The following is a 17,112-nucleotide window of genomic DNA, read 5'->3' on the forward strand; positions in this document are numbered from 1 at the left end:
TACATTTTGGATGAGTTCAGTGACAAATAATGATGCTGACTTGGTTCTGAAATCATCCAAGAGTTAATAGAGGAAGAAATAAAGTGTATAAAATACAGAATTTCAGTAATTCTGCATGGAAAAGCTTAATTGTTATTGGTTTGAGGGAAAACTTGCAATAGTTTATTGTACCTTGCCTCATTTTTCAATTGGCATCATGTATACTAGATGTCCTCTACTTTTCTGTTTTGTTCAAGGTGAGCATGGTGATCTAATTTAGTCTCAAGGAAACAGCTTAATGCTCAAAGGTATTTCTTGCTGGGTTTACCTTTTCTTGACACTGTTTATTAAAACTATTTAGGAGATGCTTAATTTTTATTCCATATTCCCATTCTTCCTCTTTCCTCTAGCATAAAGTAGAGCTAAGTTGCCTTTGCTTCTATTTTTTTGAAAGGCAGTTTCATCACTGCACTTCTCACTTTCTTTTCTCTACCTATCTGTGACTAGGCTTAATTTCATATAAGGGCACAATATATGGCATTTGAAAAAGCTTATTTATACCTCACAGTCTTCAACTGCATTATCTTCCAGACCTCTAGATTCATACAAATCTCTGGTGCTTTTCAGGTTTTATAAACTAACACAATTGAGGAGAGGAAGTACATTATTTTTCTGACCCTTGACAGGAGAGCATACTTCTGTAATGGTTTCCCCCACCTAATCTGGTAGGACTCATTTTATTTTTCTTCAAACTTTTTTTTCTTCCCACTAGTTATCTGACTTCATGTACCTGAAAAGATTTTTTTTTTTTAAATCCATTTCAAATTCCCTCCTGCCCATGTTTCAGTTCATTTGAGAAGATATACAATGTATGTATTTGTGTTTTAAAGAAATCTACGCTTTATGTGGCAATGAGTTGCTTTCACCTAGGAGACTGTGACACTAAAGAAGGATGATTCACACAGACATCAGTAAAGTCAGGATATATAGTTAAAACTTCCCTGCATATGAGTTGGTACTGCTGTCAAATTAGACTGGATTAACTTTTCTCTCAAATACAGGAGGAAATTGGATGTTCTTTTACAGAATTGCAAACCTATGTTAAAGATGCTTGTTTCTGTTGCCTATACTGTCTTCTGTGAAAGTCAGTTTTTAGAAAATAAACCTTTGAAAGTTCTGTTAACAGGAGGCTGGGGAATGATTAATGGTCTTACTTTCACCACCAAATAATTTTTCCTTCAATTGTGATGACTTTTGTGAGGTATCACTCAGTCTATAATTTCCAACAACCAAATGATAGAAAGTAAAAACCAGTTTGTATACCTTTCTGCTACATCTGAACTAGTTTCTTATATGCAGTCACTGTGGGGTAGAAACTTTCTGATCAAGGTTGTGGTCTGAAAGAGATTGGGTTTTAGTTTCCATTTTTATTTGGAATTCTTCAGGCTTGAATCTGCATAAGTGAAGAAGGAATCTAGTCGATTTTGTAGGATGTGACCAGATCAGTTTGAGAACTGGTGTGTGAAAGGTCTAGATTAAGGCTAAAGACTTGTGGGAGGATAAAGGCTTGTGTTTTTCACAAAACTCTAATTATGAAAGAAACATGTGCAAGTCAGTCTTTCAGTATTACTATGTACCAGTTGGGAAAACTTGTGGGCAACATCAGGCTGGCATTTGAAGTTTCACACAGTAACCATTACGCTTTGGCCTAACGTCCTACACCTCTAAAGGAGTAGAAATGCAGGATGTAATACTTTTTATATATATCAATAAAAGCTTATTTGGCTTAGGGAAAATCCTTTTCTCCTGTGTCCAGACCTTCCCTTAATTCTCTGGAAGTTCTCTGATAAATGCTGAAGTAGTCTGAGGATTTTTTTGAATAGCTGTGGAAGAAAGACAAAGTAGAAGACTTCATTTCAGTGCTCCTACTTTCTTAAGCAAAATCTTAGAGAGATTCTTAATACATGTAATTGATTTTTCCTTTCCAACCAATGGGTTATTGATGCAAAAATACTATCCTGACTATTCAAATATGGAATAATGTACATCAGTTAATGTGACTTTAAAAAAAGAGTCATGCCATGCAAACTTATTGGACTTACATGTTAAAAAAAAAAAAAAAGAGGTGATGAGGTGGCAGTGGATTTGGCTGATAGTTTATTTGTGTTACTGAATGCTTTTTGGGAGATATCCCTTACCAGGAACTCTTGAAAGAAAGAAGACAGAATTCCTTACATGGATAGGGAACTGGGCAAGATAAGAAACAAACATCAAGATTTAGTAGCCAGCCTCTGTAATGAAAGAAGGTTAGCATTAGGGTTCTGCTGGTGTCTCTGCCGGTACTGCTGATATTCAGCTGTTTGAACAGCCTGGAAGAGAGAGTGAGTGCTGAGATGATCCAGTTACCTTGATGATACCAAGATAGTAGATGTATTACAGATACAACCCAAGTGTGAAGCATTAGAGAAGAGTAGTGAAAGACTGAATGGGTATTAAAATAGATGAAATTCGATATAGACAAGTGTAGTGTGATACAGTTTTTAGGTATGGTGGAAAGAAAAATAATCGTAGTCTTATATACACAGTAACTGAGACGTGAATGATCATCATTGCTTAGTGGGATCTTGGGGCTGTAGTGAATGTTTGCTGGGAATGATCAGGTTAACGTTGACAAACTTAGGACAGAAGTGTTTGGAAAGGGAAGAATGGAGAATTTCATTACATAGCAATGAAAATCCATGGTTTCTTCTTCTCTCAAGTAGTATGAGTTACTCTTATTTTCTCCCTTCCGTCATCCTGAAAAAGGATGTAGTAGAACTGGAAAATGTCTACAGAAGGGCAAGAATGATTAGAGATATGGAACAGCTCTCCTCAAAGAATGGTTTAGAAAGAGCCTCCTCAATCTCAAGAGACACGAGAGGCATAGGAGAGAGTGAATGTTCCCTTTTTTGCTTCCAAAACAAGAACAAAAGGGTTTCAAATTAGGCTAGCAGTTGACAAGTAAAAACCAAGGAGTGTTTCTTCACACAATGCATGAAGCTGTGAAATATCTCACCACAGGATGTTGCAGTGCTAAAACTCTACAGGTCAACAGCAACCAGCAGAGTTCATGGATGAGAAACACCCTGTGGTGTTTCTACTATAAAACTCCCGCGTCTGGCTCGAGAAGCCCAAAGAGACTATCTTGGATTAGTAACTTTATGTTCTTGCCTTTTTTTCAAGGGCCATCCCCTTTCTGGATGTTGTCAGAGAAAGGATGTTGTCAGAGAAAGGATGTTGTCAGAGAAAGGATGTTGTCAGAGAAAGGATGTTGTCAGAGAAAGGATGTTGTCAGAGAAAGGATGTTGTCAGAGAAAGGATGTTGTCAGAGAAAGGATGTTGTCAGAGAAGGATGTTGTCAGAGAAAGGATGTTGTCAGAGAAAGGATGTTGTCAGAGAAAGGATGTTGTCAGAGAAAGGATGTTGTCAGAGAAAGGATGTTGTCAGAGAAAGGATGTTGTCAGAGAAAGGATGTTGTCAGAGAAAGGATGTTGTCAGAGAAAGGATGTTGTCAGAGAAAGGATGTTGTCAGAGAAAGGATGTTGTCAGAGAAAGGATGTTGTCAGAGAAAGGATGTTGTCAGAGAAAGGATGTTGTCAGAGAAAGGATGTTGTCAGAGAAAGGATGTTGTCAGAGAAAGGATGTTGTCAGAGAAAGGATGTTGTCAGAGAAAGGATGTTGTCAGAGAAAGGATGTTGTCAGAGGAGGACTTTTGGTCTTACCTGGTATGGCCATTCATATCTTCATGTGGAGATGAATTGGTGTCTAAATTAGCAGTGGGGATCTATGATCCAGTCTGTTTCTAGATGAATTCATAAAATTAAGTAGGAAAGGACCTCTGCAGACAGTGTAGTTGAGGCTTCTCCTGGAATCTGGGCTAACCTCAAAGCTGATTTGAGTTGCTCAGGGTCCTGCCTAGTTCTGAAAGTTTCCAAGGGTAGAGATTCCTCCACCTTTCTTGGCTGCTGTTTCAGTTCTTACCAACTCTCCTGGATAAAATATTTTTTTTTCGCCTTTGTCCAGCTGGAATTTTCTTTGCTTCCAGTTGTCAATTCTGCCTCCTTCCTTTTTGCCCTGTAACTCTGAGAAAAATCTGGCTAGCTCTTATCTGTGACCTTCACCTTTAGCTAGTGGAAGACTTCTATCAGATTGTGCCACTCCCATCTCCCTTCTCTTCTGCAAGTGAAACAAGCCTGCCCCTCTCAGCCTCTCTTTGGATTTTGTATCCTCCAACCAGTTAACCATCATGGTGGCAGCCTTCTGGACTCTTTCCGGTTTGTCTTCTTTGGTGGGGGTGGGAAGTGACCTTAAAACCAGACTCAGTGTTCCAGAGGAGTCTGCGTGAGCGCTGAGCACAAAGAACAATCACTCCTCTCAACCCACTGCCTTTAATCTTGCTAATGCAGCCTAGTGTGTGGTTAACTTTCATTGCCACAAGAGTCTGTTGCTGATTCACGTCCAACCTGCTGTCTATCAGAGCCACCACATCTTTTTCTGCAGAAGTGGTCCTAGCCAGTTATTCCACAGCCTGTGCTAATGGATGAGGTGGTTTTGTGCCAGGTGCAAGGCTCTGGTTTTTGCCTTGATTGCATTTCGTAAAGTTTTTGGTGTGTTTCTCCAGTTTGTCATTTCTTCTGAATGGCAGCTCTGCCACCCAGCATTATCAAGCACTCCGCCAATTTGTTGTCCTCTGTGAGCTTTCTGATTGTGTGTTCTGTTCCATAGTGCAGATGGTTGAAGACGACATGTATGTTGGAGCTGATAACATTCCTCTGGAGTCAAGTAATACTTGTTATTGGCCACGAGATAGCTTTTGAACCACTGACCACTATTCTTTGAGTCTGGCTGTCCAGTCAGTCCCTAACCTGTGTTGTATTCTAGCCATTCAGTCCACATCTCACCAGTTTGGCTCCAAGGGTACTGTGGGAGACAATATCAAAAACCTTGCTAAACTTAGCATGAAAGACTACCAGTGCACTCCTGCCATTCAGAGGTAGTCACTTCATCACTGAAAGCGAACAGTGTTGTCAAGCTTGATTTGCTTATGGCAAATCTAGGCTGACTCTTCCCAGTCACCTTTATGAGCTTGGAAATGGCTACCATCTGAATTTTTTTTTTTTCCCCATAACTTTCCCAAGAACTAAGATGAGGCAGACCAGCCTATAGCTTCCATGATCTTCCAGGTTCTCTTTTTTTGAGAGAGACAAGAAACTTAGCGTTTTCAGTCATTGAGGACGTTCCTTGTTCACTATGACATTTCAGAGATGATAGGAGCTTTACAGTGTCATTGGTGAGCTCCCTCCCTCCCTTCTGGTCCCATGTACCTGTATATCTTCAGCTTGCTTTAGACTTCACATGCAGATAGTACCTCTCTCCCCAGACTCACCTGCTCACACGCATCAGGAAGGCTTTGGAGAAGACCTTACCAGTAAAGACAAAGAAGGCAATTAGAACTGAGACTTTCTGTTGTCCTTTGTTGCTAGGTCTCAAACTCAATTCTGTAGATGCTTTTCTTCATCTTCCTTATGTTGGTCATCTGTCTATAAAGCTCTTGTAATTACAATTGATTATTAGTTTGAATTCTAGTTGAATAAAGTAGATGTACATGTTGGCCGTGATGGTAACGAATGCTGGATTTCTAGCTGTGACTCAAAATGCTTTTCCTCCATCATGGCTGGAGGACTATAACACCTCTGCAACAAAGATCTTGCCACAATTCATATTTCTTTTGTTATCTTGTACTTTCTCCTAATCAGAGAGCCCTTCAACAGTGTATGTCTTCCCTTTATTTGGAAACCACAGGTGCTGAGTGAGTGAGTGACTGTGTCTGTCATGGAAGCTGTGAGTGTGTGACGAGGCTAAAACTTTGCCACATTCTCGAGATGCTATTAAGCTGCTTAGTGGAATTCAAGGTGCTAAAACCAGCATAAGTCCAGGCTGGTTGTCTGACTCCCACCAACATAAATACCGTTGAGGTAGCAGAGCTTTTTAAGCTTTGATCATTATAATTAATGAACTTCTGTGAGGGGAAAATGATTTGCATTCTGCTCTCACTTTCGATATTGTTAAAGGTATAAAGGTATACTGACGGTATGTTCTCATGGCATGTTTTTTAAAGAAAATTTTCTCTGAGCCTGTAAAGATAAGCGTGAGCTAAGGTGAGAGTATTTATCGGCACTCTGTTTCTATATATTCGATTTATGGGTGAAGTACTAAGTGTGTGCACATATGTATATTTAGAAAACCTTAAAAAAAGAAAAATTAAGAATCTCGTTAAAAAGTTGATAGCGAATGTAAAAACAAAGGTAGATACACATTGTAGGATCCTATGTAGAAGACTGACTGGTTTAACTTGATATTATTTATATTTCTTTAAATATTTTTTTACAGACTGATAATAAGCGCTTTGAGTATATACAATTTGCTAACCGTCAGAATACAGTATATGCAAGCATTTAATACATGCTGTTCTTTTTCTAGTTTTAATATGTATTCAGAAAAATCAGGAAAACTATCACTTAGTAAATGAATGGCTTATTGAAAAATTTATTTTGATGGAAATATATTTAGTATTATTATTAAATTCACTATATTGAAGGGTATTTCAACTTAAATTTGATGTGGCTTATTAAAAGAAATATTACCTACAGTTGCACAATTTGAACAGTTATGGCTACTTTAAGTCAGTCTTGCCTTGGTACTTTATTAGCTTTCACGGGCTGGAAGAGGACTGTGTTTGGGCTGAAGGCCAGGTAGTAAACATCACAGTTGAGTTCCTAAGTGTAAGCTTAAACACTGCTTCTGACATTCTTAGCTCTGCTGTTTTCTACTTCCTCCACTCAACTGAATAACCAAGGTATAGCTCTCATGGCAGTCCTTTTCTTCCACCAGTTCAAGCTTTTAGACCCAGAAGGATCCTCCTAAGTCTTGTCTCCACAGCTAGAGGTTGTTGGAACATGTTCTGGGACAGTACAGCAGAGTTTTCTGGTTTTCTATAACCAGAGTGTACTAACTCCTAAAATGAAGAAAATACTTGGATCAGGTTATTCAGTTGTCTTGCCTCTCTGTTAGCACTTAGCACCTGGAAACAGTCATGCTACACTTGTAGAAGCCTCCAGCCAAGCAGACTTTCCTTCACATCACAGTAGCAAAATTTTGATCTTTGAAAAACCTGTGTTGCTATAATTTTACCCCTTGTGTAGGCTGTTCTAACATAAGTCAAATTCCTTTCATTAGGTTTAAGTTTGACCTGGTTTAGTACATGCTTAAGTTGAATAATGTGTCTGCAGCTGTGGAAGCTGATGAACAAAAGAAGCAGAATCTATTTAGTGACACTGTATTTAAATGTGCTGCCCAATAATATTTTACATCTCTCCTGTGTATCCTCTTGTATGCTTATGGTGTGAGCCAACTGAGGTGTGGTTTTTCTAGCTCTAATGAGTAGGACAAGTTGGTATTGTGCTTTTACAGAATACATTCTGGTTGGTTCTTGCTGCTTTATTTCAAATTTTTTCCAGTGTTTAGTAGCTGGTTATCCTTAAGGTAATGCTTCCTTAGGCTGAGTTCTGTAGGTCACTCCTGTCCTTACAGAATAACTGTGTAATCCAGGCTTGGTCACAGAATGGTACTGGCAGTAAAAATTGAAAGTCTCTAATAGGCTTGTGGCAGCTAGTGATATGTAAATTTTGCAGCTGTCTCTTGGTGCAAAAAGTTTGGTGTTCTGTTTTATAACTCTGGTACCAGAAAATTAAAGTGAACCATAATTAAGAAATTTTAGAATTACTTTTTCCAGAGCATTATTTTCTTACTTTCTCCTTCCATTTACTTTTATTATTGGAGAAAAAAAATAAACTTATTGATACAGTACCTGTAACTTTTGAAGAGTTCTGTGGCAAAGCAAAAACCAGTGCTGGGAAATGGAGTCACTTTTGGAGCATAGGAGCTCCAAAGTACAAGTACCAAAAGAACCAGCGGATCAAGATGCAGAGTCTGGATAAGATGCTTTCTCAGTAAGGAACATAGCGGTTGCAATTCCTAAATTTTGGCATTTGTTGAATCTAGTCCTGTAAAGTAAGTGTAAAAGCTGCACCTGGATATGGTTTACGAATATTCTCTAAAAAACTGCTGGCTCTGTGGTAAGAAACAAGTGCTTGTGCAAATTATTAAAAACTCTGGTAAAGAGTATTTACTGTCAGTTTCAGTTGTGCAAATGATTTCATTGTACCTTTAAAGTCATTTCCCTTGTTATGGTACACTAAAACTATGTTTAGCAATGTATTTATTTGTTTTTACTTTCAGAGTATATAGTAAAACAGTTGAACTCCTGGCTTCTTCCACACAGGATATTCAGATATTTTGGGGGGGGGGGGGGGGGGGGGGGGGGGAGATAAAACAAGATTTAAAAACTTATTGCACCTAGACACATTATAAATTATATATAATGACACGATCTGAAATTGAAAGTCCAATTGTTCTAAACATCATATGAACACAGACTGTGCCAGAAACTTGCACGCTAAAGAAACTGAGCATGGGAAACAGGAACTGTTATTGCTCTTGTGTGCAGGTAAGAAAGTAGGGAAAAGGGAGATTAAAGCTAGATTTTTTTTTTTTTTTTCAAACTGACTTGAGCAGTCAGTTGAACTGCATATACAGATCTAAATTTAACAAAAACACTTTTTGTAGTCAAACAGATACCTCAGATCAATAGTAGCTTCTGAAAGTCTTGATGTAGCTTTTCAGTATGGTATGGAAAGCTGATTAGCAAAGTACTTGCAGAAATTAAATTCAGTAGACGCAAGTAACTGAAGGAAACTGTTATTCGATTAATAGTAAGAAGAATGCAGGGGGAAAAGGGAAGACGTTGTTTTAATGCTGTTTTGGAGTTGAAAACAAGCTTCCATCTTCAAAAGCATGAGATATCAAAATAATGCCCCCCGCCCCCCAAACACCTAGTTTGTCTGTGGGGCTTTAAAACCTTTTATCTTTTTTGTGGAAATGGAGAAGGGAAATAAGATCTAAAGATGGAATAAAAGATGGTTATATAGCCAATCAAGTAGGTGATCAAGCCTATTAATTGTGATGTTTTATGTAGTTTGAGTTTTGGGGGTGTGTGGTGCTGGGATTTTAGGTGTGGGTGTATAAGGAAAATAATCGTTTTAGTTTGATACTTCCTGTGGTAAAGGCTTGTTCTGTCATTTGTTTAGGTCTTAGTTTGAGATGCTAAAAAAACATTAAATAGATCATTTCAGTCTTTCTGAGAGGAAGAGGAGCCCTTTCATGTCTTATCAGGAGTATTCTTGTGTTACACTCTTACTACAAATAAGAACAACCTATTGTAGGTCATGAAAAGTATTGGAAAGCAAGTACTTTGGCACATCTTCCTCACTCTGAACCTAAACTGTTTCTCAGTGCATTTCTAATTGTGAATTGCGATGGTTATGTAGTAACGTCTCTCCTAATAGAGCCCAAAAGGAGAGTGGACCCTGGGGATACTTTCTTGCATGCAGATGATTAGAAGGAAGAAAATGGAGGCAATCTTGATATAATTGATTAGAAGTGATATACTTGAAAGATTTGTAATCAAACATATGTGTGATACGTACCAAACAGAACACTGATTTGCATTTCCTGTTTTACCTTTAATATATGTAATCTGATTGCTAGCTAAATTATGCCTTTGATTAATGGAAAAGCAATCAAGATTATCATAACTGCCTGAAAGAATTTCTCGTGGACTTTTTCAAGATAAAAGATACGGGTGAATTAAGTGTATAACACTGGAATGTTTTTAATTCTAAAATTCCTGTTTCCATGAAGTAATAGAACTTCCTGTCTAAATTGCTTATGCTGTCACTGTAATGGAAGCAACATGATGGGAGCAGCTTAACATTTGGTGTAAGCTTTCCCCAAATCATTCAGTACCCTAAAATTGGACCAGGCTGTAGACTGCTCCCATATATGTGCCCTTAATGGCCATCAGTAGCAGTTTTGATATAGCTGTCCCATAAAGGTGTGGGACAAGTAGGACAGGAGACCTTCAAGGCTGATTAGTCTCTAAGCTAAGGAATGGAGCCTTAGAGGAATTTAAACTTAGTCATACAGTGTAGGCTTTTTTCACTAAAAGAAAACTTACATAGAGTTTCTCTTAGCATTCATTCTAGTCCTACTGGAATTAATATTAAAAAGTAGTCCTTCATGGGCGCAAGTAGGTAGGAGACCTGTTAGATTTCCTGAATAACCATTGGTGTACTATGTATAAATTTTTCAGTAGCCAATACGCATTATACATGCTTTCTCAAAGGTAACTTCTCTTCTTTTATCATTTCCTGAAGGAAAGAAACGTGAACTTAAAAAGCCATGTTCTGAAGGGTGATCTCTTAGTTGTAGTTAACTTGTAGATTTTCTTTAGATGCACATTTGTCTTTGCTTTCTGTTCTTCCTGAACTGTTTCCATCAGTGCTTACTACAGTCAAAGCAGGATAGGTGAAATTGGTATCAGAAAAGAATCTAGCAGTTTTTATTTCCTCTCACTGTTTTTTCTTAATCTTTAAAGTGTTAGCTCCTTGCTGAAAGGGGCTTAAATAAGGGCTTTGATATAAGAACTCAAGTTCAATTAATGACCTCTAGTGTCCTGGAACCTGGGTTTTCTTCTGACTGCATCAGAAAAAATCATCAGTCTCTAAATTCTCAAAGACCTGACTTTTTTAGTTTAGAAATTCTAATGACTTGATATTTCTCATTTAGGTGCCATATGAAACACTGAACAAACGGTTTCGAGCTGCACAGAAAAACATTGATCGAGAGACTAGCCACGTTACAATGGTTGTGGCAGAGCTGGAGAAGACGCTGAGCAGTTGTCCTGCTGTGGATTCAGTTGTTAGTCTCCTGGATGGAGTAGTTGAAAAACTCAGTGTTCTGAAACGAAAGGTACGTGGTGTTCTACCTTGTGATTGCTTTGTCTTTACAAAGTTAACAGAAGTAGTTTTCTGCAATGCTGTTTGCTTGGATTTGCTTTTCAAGAGATGGGTATTACTGGCACTGTGAACAAAGGCCTTAGAATGCACAGCAAAACACCAAAACTTACTGTATCTTGCTTCACTGCACTTGTGAAATGTGACTTGGTGTTCTATGACTAAGTATAACAAACCTCTGTTGAGAGGTAAAATTAATATGAATTTATAGTCCTGAAAAGGAATTTCTCTACCCACAGAAAAGAAATAGTAGCAAAATAAATTGATTTGTATCAATTCCTGCTTGTCTGATGGAAAGGTTTGTGCATTTGCATTAACTGATCACTTGAGGAGCGAAAACCAGTAGAAAATGAGTTTGAAAAATGTTTAAACCCCTGGGCGGGGTGGGGGTGGGGTAGCTGTACGCAGTGTTGAGGTTTCTTTGCAGAAGAAAGTGTGAGTTGTCCTTGATTGTTACTTGAACGTTTTTTATAAACACTAAACTTGCAGGCTGGAAAGTTCCTAGGGAATATTACTAAAAGCATTTTAAACAAAGTTTAGCAGGATAACCTGCTTCTAGCTGTTAAGCTTGAATGCTTGTATGGAATACAGCCAAACTTTCATGCCTTTACCACATCTTTCCAAGAAGAATGAGTTAAAAACATAAACTATATAGCATAAGCCATCCTTATTCTGGATGGGAATATTACTCATCCTGAGACTCATCAGAACACTTTCTTGAAACAAATCTTGCAGAAAAATGAAAATAGCTCTGTCGCCTGCCTTTAGAGCAGTGCTTTTCCAAAAATAAATAGGTGAAACAAATGGTAGCAGAGTCATTTCATTAAAACTTAAATGAAATAACCAACAGATATAAATCTTGAGACTATATTAAGCGAAGCGTCAAGATACCTTGGAGGTTTGTAACATGAAAATAACGCTGTCTTGTATGTTGATTTGGGGTTTTCTGCTTGAACAGGTTAGCTAGGTGTTGAAAAGCTGTTCTGCAAAAGACTTCATAAATCTAATTGCTGTTTTCATCTTTGGTTCGTGAGACTTAAACAGGTCGTGAAGGATATGTTTTCTTCACTTCTCTGCTACTTACAGAAAGAAATTACTGCTATTTCTGAAAGAGGTGTTAGATTTTGCTTGTAGGTGTGTAGTAATGATGTGGAGGAGTAAGTTATTTACTTGTTAAATCTTTGCTGACTGCGGGGGTGTGTCTGAAGGCATTGCTGAATGTTTTGGGTGCAAGGCTCCATTTTAGTGTAATTGCTCATTTGTTTTTGACTGCCTGAAAGACTGTGGGGAATCTTGTAGCTGCTCAGAAAGAACAAAAGGCAAAAAAATCTGTTCAACAGTAAGAGTCTTCTGAAATACAAAGGTCTTGTTTCGGCTCCAAACTCTCAACTCCAACTGTCTTGTCTGTAATCTCTGCCCCGAGCAAAATGATTGTTTTCTTTAGGGCCGTTGGACCCATGTGGAATCTCTGTTTCCTCCTGTGTTTAGACAAGGATCCGATGAACTGCTGAGATGGCCCTAATAGAATTAGATGGTTCCTTTATTTAACACCTTACGCACTCTTAAAAAAGAGCTTTTCAACACAGCAGGTTTCTTGGGTTCTGAAATGATCCTGCAGAAACCTAGGCCTTTGTGTTTTCCCTTCTGTATCTTGTTTAGTATGCTTGTTCCCTCAATTCTGTTAATGTCCAGCAGGGCAAGTCCAGATAGACTTGCCTCAGAGGGTTTTGAAAAGGATCTGTAACCTTTCTGAACGCACTAGAAGGATCAAAAAAACAGCAAGAGCTGTATAAGTCCAGATACAAAACCATATAAGGAGAGCCCTTTGGAGTGAGAAGGGGCTCAACCTTTGTGCCTGGCTGCCTTGAATTCTCCTAGCTGTATTCAGAATAATTCTCGAGGTTGCCTTCATGTCTGATAATACTGCGGACATCTAAGAAGTGAAAGTGAGTTTTGGCTTGAGTTAGTGTTTGCTTGCTGAATAGGAAAAGGCTTAGTTAATAACTTAAACAAAATACTGATCTCCAAACCATATGTTACAAAATAAAGCTAAATTCAGTAATAGAAGTAACTCAGACTGCAGTAATAAAAATAACTCAGGCTATAGATGTTTACATTAATTTTAGTAAAATAGTATCTTGTATAGTGACTAGGGGTTTAGATACTTGAATTTGGTATTAAGGACCAGATCAGAGTCAGGCTTAATTGGGGCAAAGGCTTAGTAGGCTTTTCTTGCACAAGTTTTCATTTATTTCACTTTGCTTTTCAAATATTGACCCTTTCAGAAGAAATCTGTAAATGAGCATGCGTGGTACAAGCAGTCAGAACCAACCAGTGCTTCCAGAGCTGGAGCTGTTATCTAAGGGTGATACTGCAGTCTCGATAGCTTGAGTGCAGGGAAGATAGCTGTGCCAGCATGGAGTGCAAAGTGGGCTGCCATAAGCCAACCAGCTTATTTGGTCTGTGCTTGGTTGGCAAACCTGCATGGGCTTCCCTGTTGCCATAGCTGTGCAGTTATTCAAACACAAACCAGTGAGTTTAAAGTCACCGCAAGTAAGGCAACCCAACCTGAAATTGCATCACTGGGTGGTGTATTGCAGATGGGAAAGATACTAAGCCTCCATCGTCTTCTGGTTTGCTTTTACCTTAGCAAGCATATAAAAGTACTGCAAGCTTTCTTAGTGTTCTGTAGCCTGGCATGACCCACAATTGTCACGTGCTGTATACTGAGTCAGCTAGCTTTGAATTATGATATGTCTGTAATAAAATTGCCTAGTAAAATTTGCAACATAACTAATCAGCCATATAACTTTAAGGTTGAAGGAAAGTATGACCTGAGTGTTTGTTTAATTAAAAAAAAGTTGTGGAGATATTTTTGGGGTGTGTGTTTTGCACCAGGCATGCCAATATGTTCCTTTAAAAAAAGTCGTTCTGCTTCCTCTGGACAAATTTATTTTCCTAAGTAAGGCTCCTAACAGTACATCCATGTTTCCAGAGTAGCAGAGGTAAGTAAAATAATACCAGTTTAAGAAAGCTAGTAATTTTTTTAAAACTACTCTAAGATCCTTGAATTAAAAGGTGCCAAGAGGCCAAATGCTTATATAATTTTCGTTACTGCATGACTGATTAAAATGGCTCCAGTGTATTAGAAGTAATGTGGGTTTACTCTGCATCACTCCTCAGTAGAACTAATTCAGTAGGACAGCTGCTTGAGGAAGAAGCCGTGCATAGGTTAGAGGTAGAAATTAATGTTTTTCAACTGTTTGGACCAGATGACTGCAAACCTTCACAAAGGTTTTTGCAGACTATTACAGCAGTTGCTGCTGTAGTTGTTATGTTGCTGGTTTTGGACTAACTCACATTAAGCAGAAAAAGGCATGTACTCATAATGTCAAATAAGTCAAAACTTACTTATATGCAAGAATATCTCAGAACTGGACCAGCCACACTGGAACTTACACACTGCCATAGGTAGCATCTTTCTAAATGAAAGAAATGCTATTGGGAGTGACTGTATAGTATGTAAAGAATGCTTACAAACAATTCATACTGTGTTTTGCTTTAAAAACAAATTGAAAATTTATAGCTCTTATTTGTTCCTATTAATTTTTACTTTTTAGGCAGTTGAATCAATCCAGGCTGAAGATGAAAGTGCAAAACTCTGCAAACGTAGGATTGAACATCTGAAAGAACATAGTAGTGACCAGCCAGCTGCTGCGAACATGTGGAAGAAGAAACGTATGGATCGTATGATGGTGGAACATCTTTTACGCTGTGGCTACTATAATACAGCTGTAAAACTAGCAAGACAAAGTGGTATTGAGGTTGGTAGCAATGTGCGCTAACTTAGTAACAAAATGGTAGTAAAGAGGAAGTTGGCAAACAAGAACAAGCTGCTTTAGCCCTGTAGCAGCTATTTTTATGTATTAGCATGCCTTTATTACTTATGTTTATCTGTTAATCTTTTTAGGCCTGAGTTTGTTCTCCTTACTTGACATAAATTGTATTTTAATGTATTAAATAAGTCAAAATTGAAGGCATAACTTCTAGTCACGAATTAAATGCTTGTAGATAAACACCTTGCCCTATTAAAACTTAGAATAAGTCTCAAATGTCATACAGAATTTCTTGTTAGAGGCCTTTAGGCTGCTGATAAAGCAGTTAGTGGAGCTTCCCATCTGTCTAGCCACACTTAAATGATATGTGTAGGTGACCAGACTGAGCAGAATTGCATATGCTGATTGCAGGAACAACTGTTTTATTGTATCATTCTACTATTTAATGCATGGAGAGAAAGGCTGGCTTATACTTTGGAAAGTAAATCTTGATACAATTTGGGGTCTTAGTAGCCAGTATATCTTGCAAGGTCCATAGAAACTTTTTGCTGTTTTGCTTATTTTGTCATTTATGATTCTGTGGCTTTCACTTTCCTTTTTACTGGTTATCTAGTTGGTTTTGCTTCCATCTCATAATGGCTTGTGAAGTGTTTGGAGTTTGTGTGCCTTGGTATAGCCTCTTTATACCGAGCAACGAATCCATACTGTGGTTCTCTCATAGCCACAAGGATATTAAAACTGATTCTTTAAGAATTTGCTGTTTATTTAGAGCAATCATGTTTTGCTAATTTTAGGTAGCATTTGCTATGTGATCCTCAGTGATTCTTGAATCTTAAGTTCTTTTGATAGTCCTGATTACAGAAGGTATGCAACTCTTCTGGTTAAAATCTTTCTCCTGTAAAGATGTTGATAGTTTAGTTGTGCTATGTGACTTACGTACTTTGCCCTTCTTAGGTGACGTAGTTGAACACATCTCTCTGAGCTAGTTGAGGGGAAGAGATTTTTGTTACTGGTGTCAAATTACAGCATATATACCTGTTCTTTGTCTTGTACAACGAGCATATTTGTCACATGTCTCTGTTACTCCTTGGCTGCTTTACCAGTCTGATCCTGTTCAACCAGCAGTGATTTCAGTAAATACCAGAAAGGAAACAGCAAGTAGAGGTTGAATGGAAAGGAGAAGGGTAGTGGATTACAAACTATTAATACAAAATAGTCCTGAAGAAATTCACTGAAGAGGCTGCTATGCCTCACTAAAGATAGCCCATGCATGTGAATCAAAAAAAAAAAAAACCAAGACAATTATTCTGGGATAATTGCAGCTGAATGGTCAGCAGCTCTTCTACTTCTGGTAGATGTTTCCCTCTGTTTCGAGCAGGAGCTCATCTCCTGCTGAATCATCATGCTACTGTACCTACTAGGTCTGCTGAAAAAGCACTATGGAAATATTTCCACTTTCATAGCAAGTTCTATTATGCCTGATTTCAGTAATGTTCCGCTTTGGTTTAGACATGAGCATGGAAGTCAGTCATGATACACTGCAAGACCATGTGGTATGAAGCATTGCACTTGTGAAGCCTTAAAGCTTTTTTTTCTGTTTGCTGAATAGAAACTTTTGTGTTTAAAAAAAAAAAAGTTTTAAATAAGCTTATTTAACTTCTGCCTTCAAGCCTAAGTATTTTTATTTGCATAACATCAAAGTAACTTAAATAATACAAAACTTAGTTGCATGTTGTTGAATGCACTGAGGCCATATTTCTCTTCTAGTTTGCTAAAATGATGCAATTTACTCAACATTAAAGTTTACATTTTGGCTAAATGAGGATAAGCTTCCCTCAGTCTCTCAACATTGTACTCAGTCTTTCTTACTGTATGGTGATTCTCATTGTGAACAGCTTTGACAACGGTAAGATACTGAGACTTGATTGTTAGACAGAATTTGTGGGTTTTCTGGTTTAATAAGACAACTTCTCTGTTTCTTTTTGTTCCTTTCTTGCTGAAGGGTGTGAGCATTGAAATGTTCTTTAATGGTTAATAATATAACTTTGCTGTAGAGATTACAAAATATGATGATATTCTTCTTTCATCCAAAGTAATCTTTCTGTTTACTGTAGTCTCAACTGTAATTTTGGTAAATATCTCCACCGCTGCAGGGTTCAGAAGCACATTGCTGTATAGTGAACCTGGTCATGTGTATTACCCGACTTTTTTTTTTTTTTTTTTAATATCAAGACAATATTGTTACTACTGGGTAGTCATTATAGCCTATGTAGGAACCTTAAAAA

The 17,112-nt window shown here is 37.9% G+C and overlaps 1 protein-coding gene across 7 annotated transcripts in view; it reads left to right on the top strand.

The window, feature by feature from the left end:
• Window positions 1-17,112, top strand: part of MAEA (macrophage erythroblast attacher, E3 ubiquitin ligase) — a 54,939-nt gene that overhangs the window by 7,378 nt on the left and 30,449 nt on the right. For 6 of the 7 annotated variants that reach the window (XM_030016276.2, XM_030016270.2, XM_030016285.2 and 3 more), the window contains exons 2-3: window positions 10,765-10,947; window positions 14,612-14,815. In XM_030016276.2, the coding sequence (XP_029872136.1) occupies window positions 10,765-10,947; window positions 14,612-14,815 (387 nt within the window). Of the gene's footprint in view, window positions 1-606; window positions 705-10,764; window positions 10,948-14,611; window positions 14,816-17,112 lie in introns of all 7 variants that reach the window. The other variant, XM_030016300.2, reaches the window with a different exon arrangement.

The sequence above is a fragment of the Aquila chrysaetos genome, chromosome 1 (genome assembly GCF_900496995.4).
Source record: "Aquila chrysaetos chrysaetos chromosome 1, bAquChr1.4, whole genome shotgun sequence".
NCBI classification, from domain to species: domain Eukaryota; kingdom Metazoa; phylum Chordata; class Aves; order Accipitriformes; family Accipitridae; genus Aquila; species Aquila chrysaetos.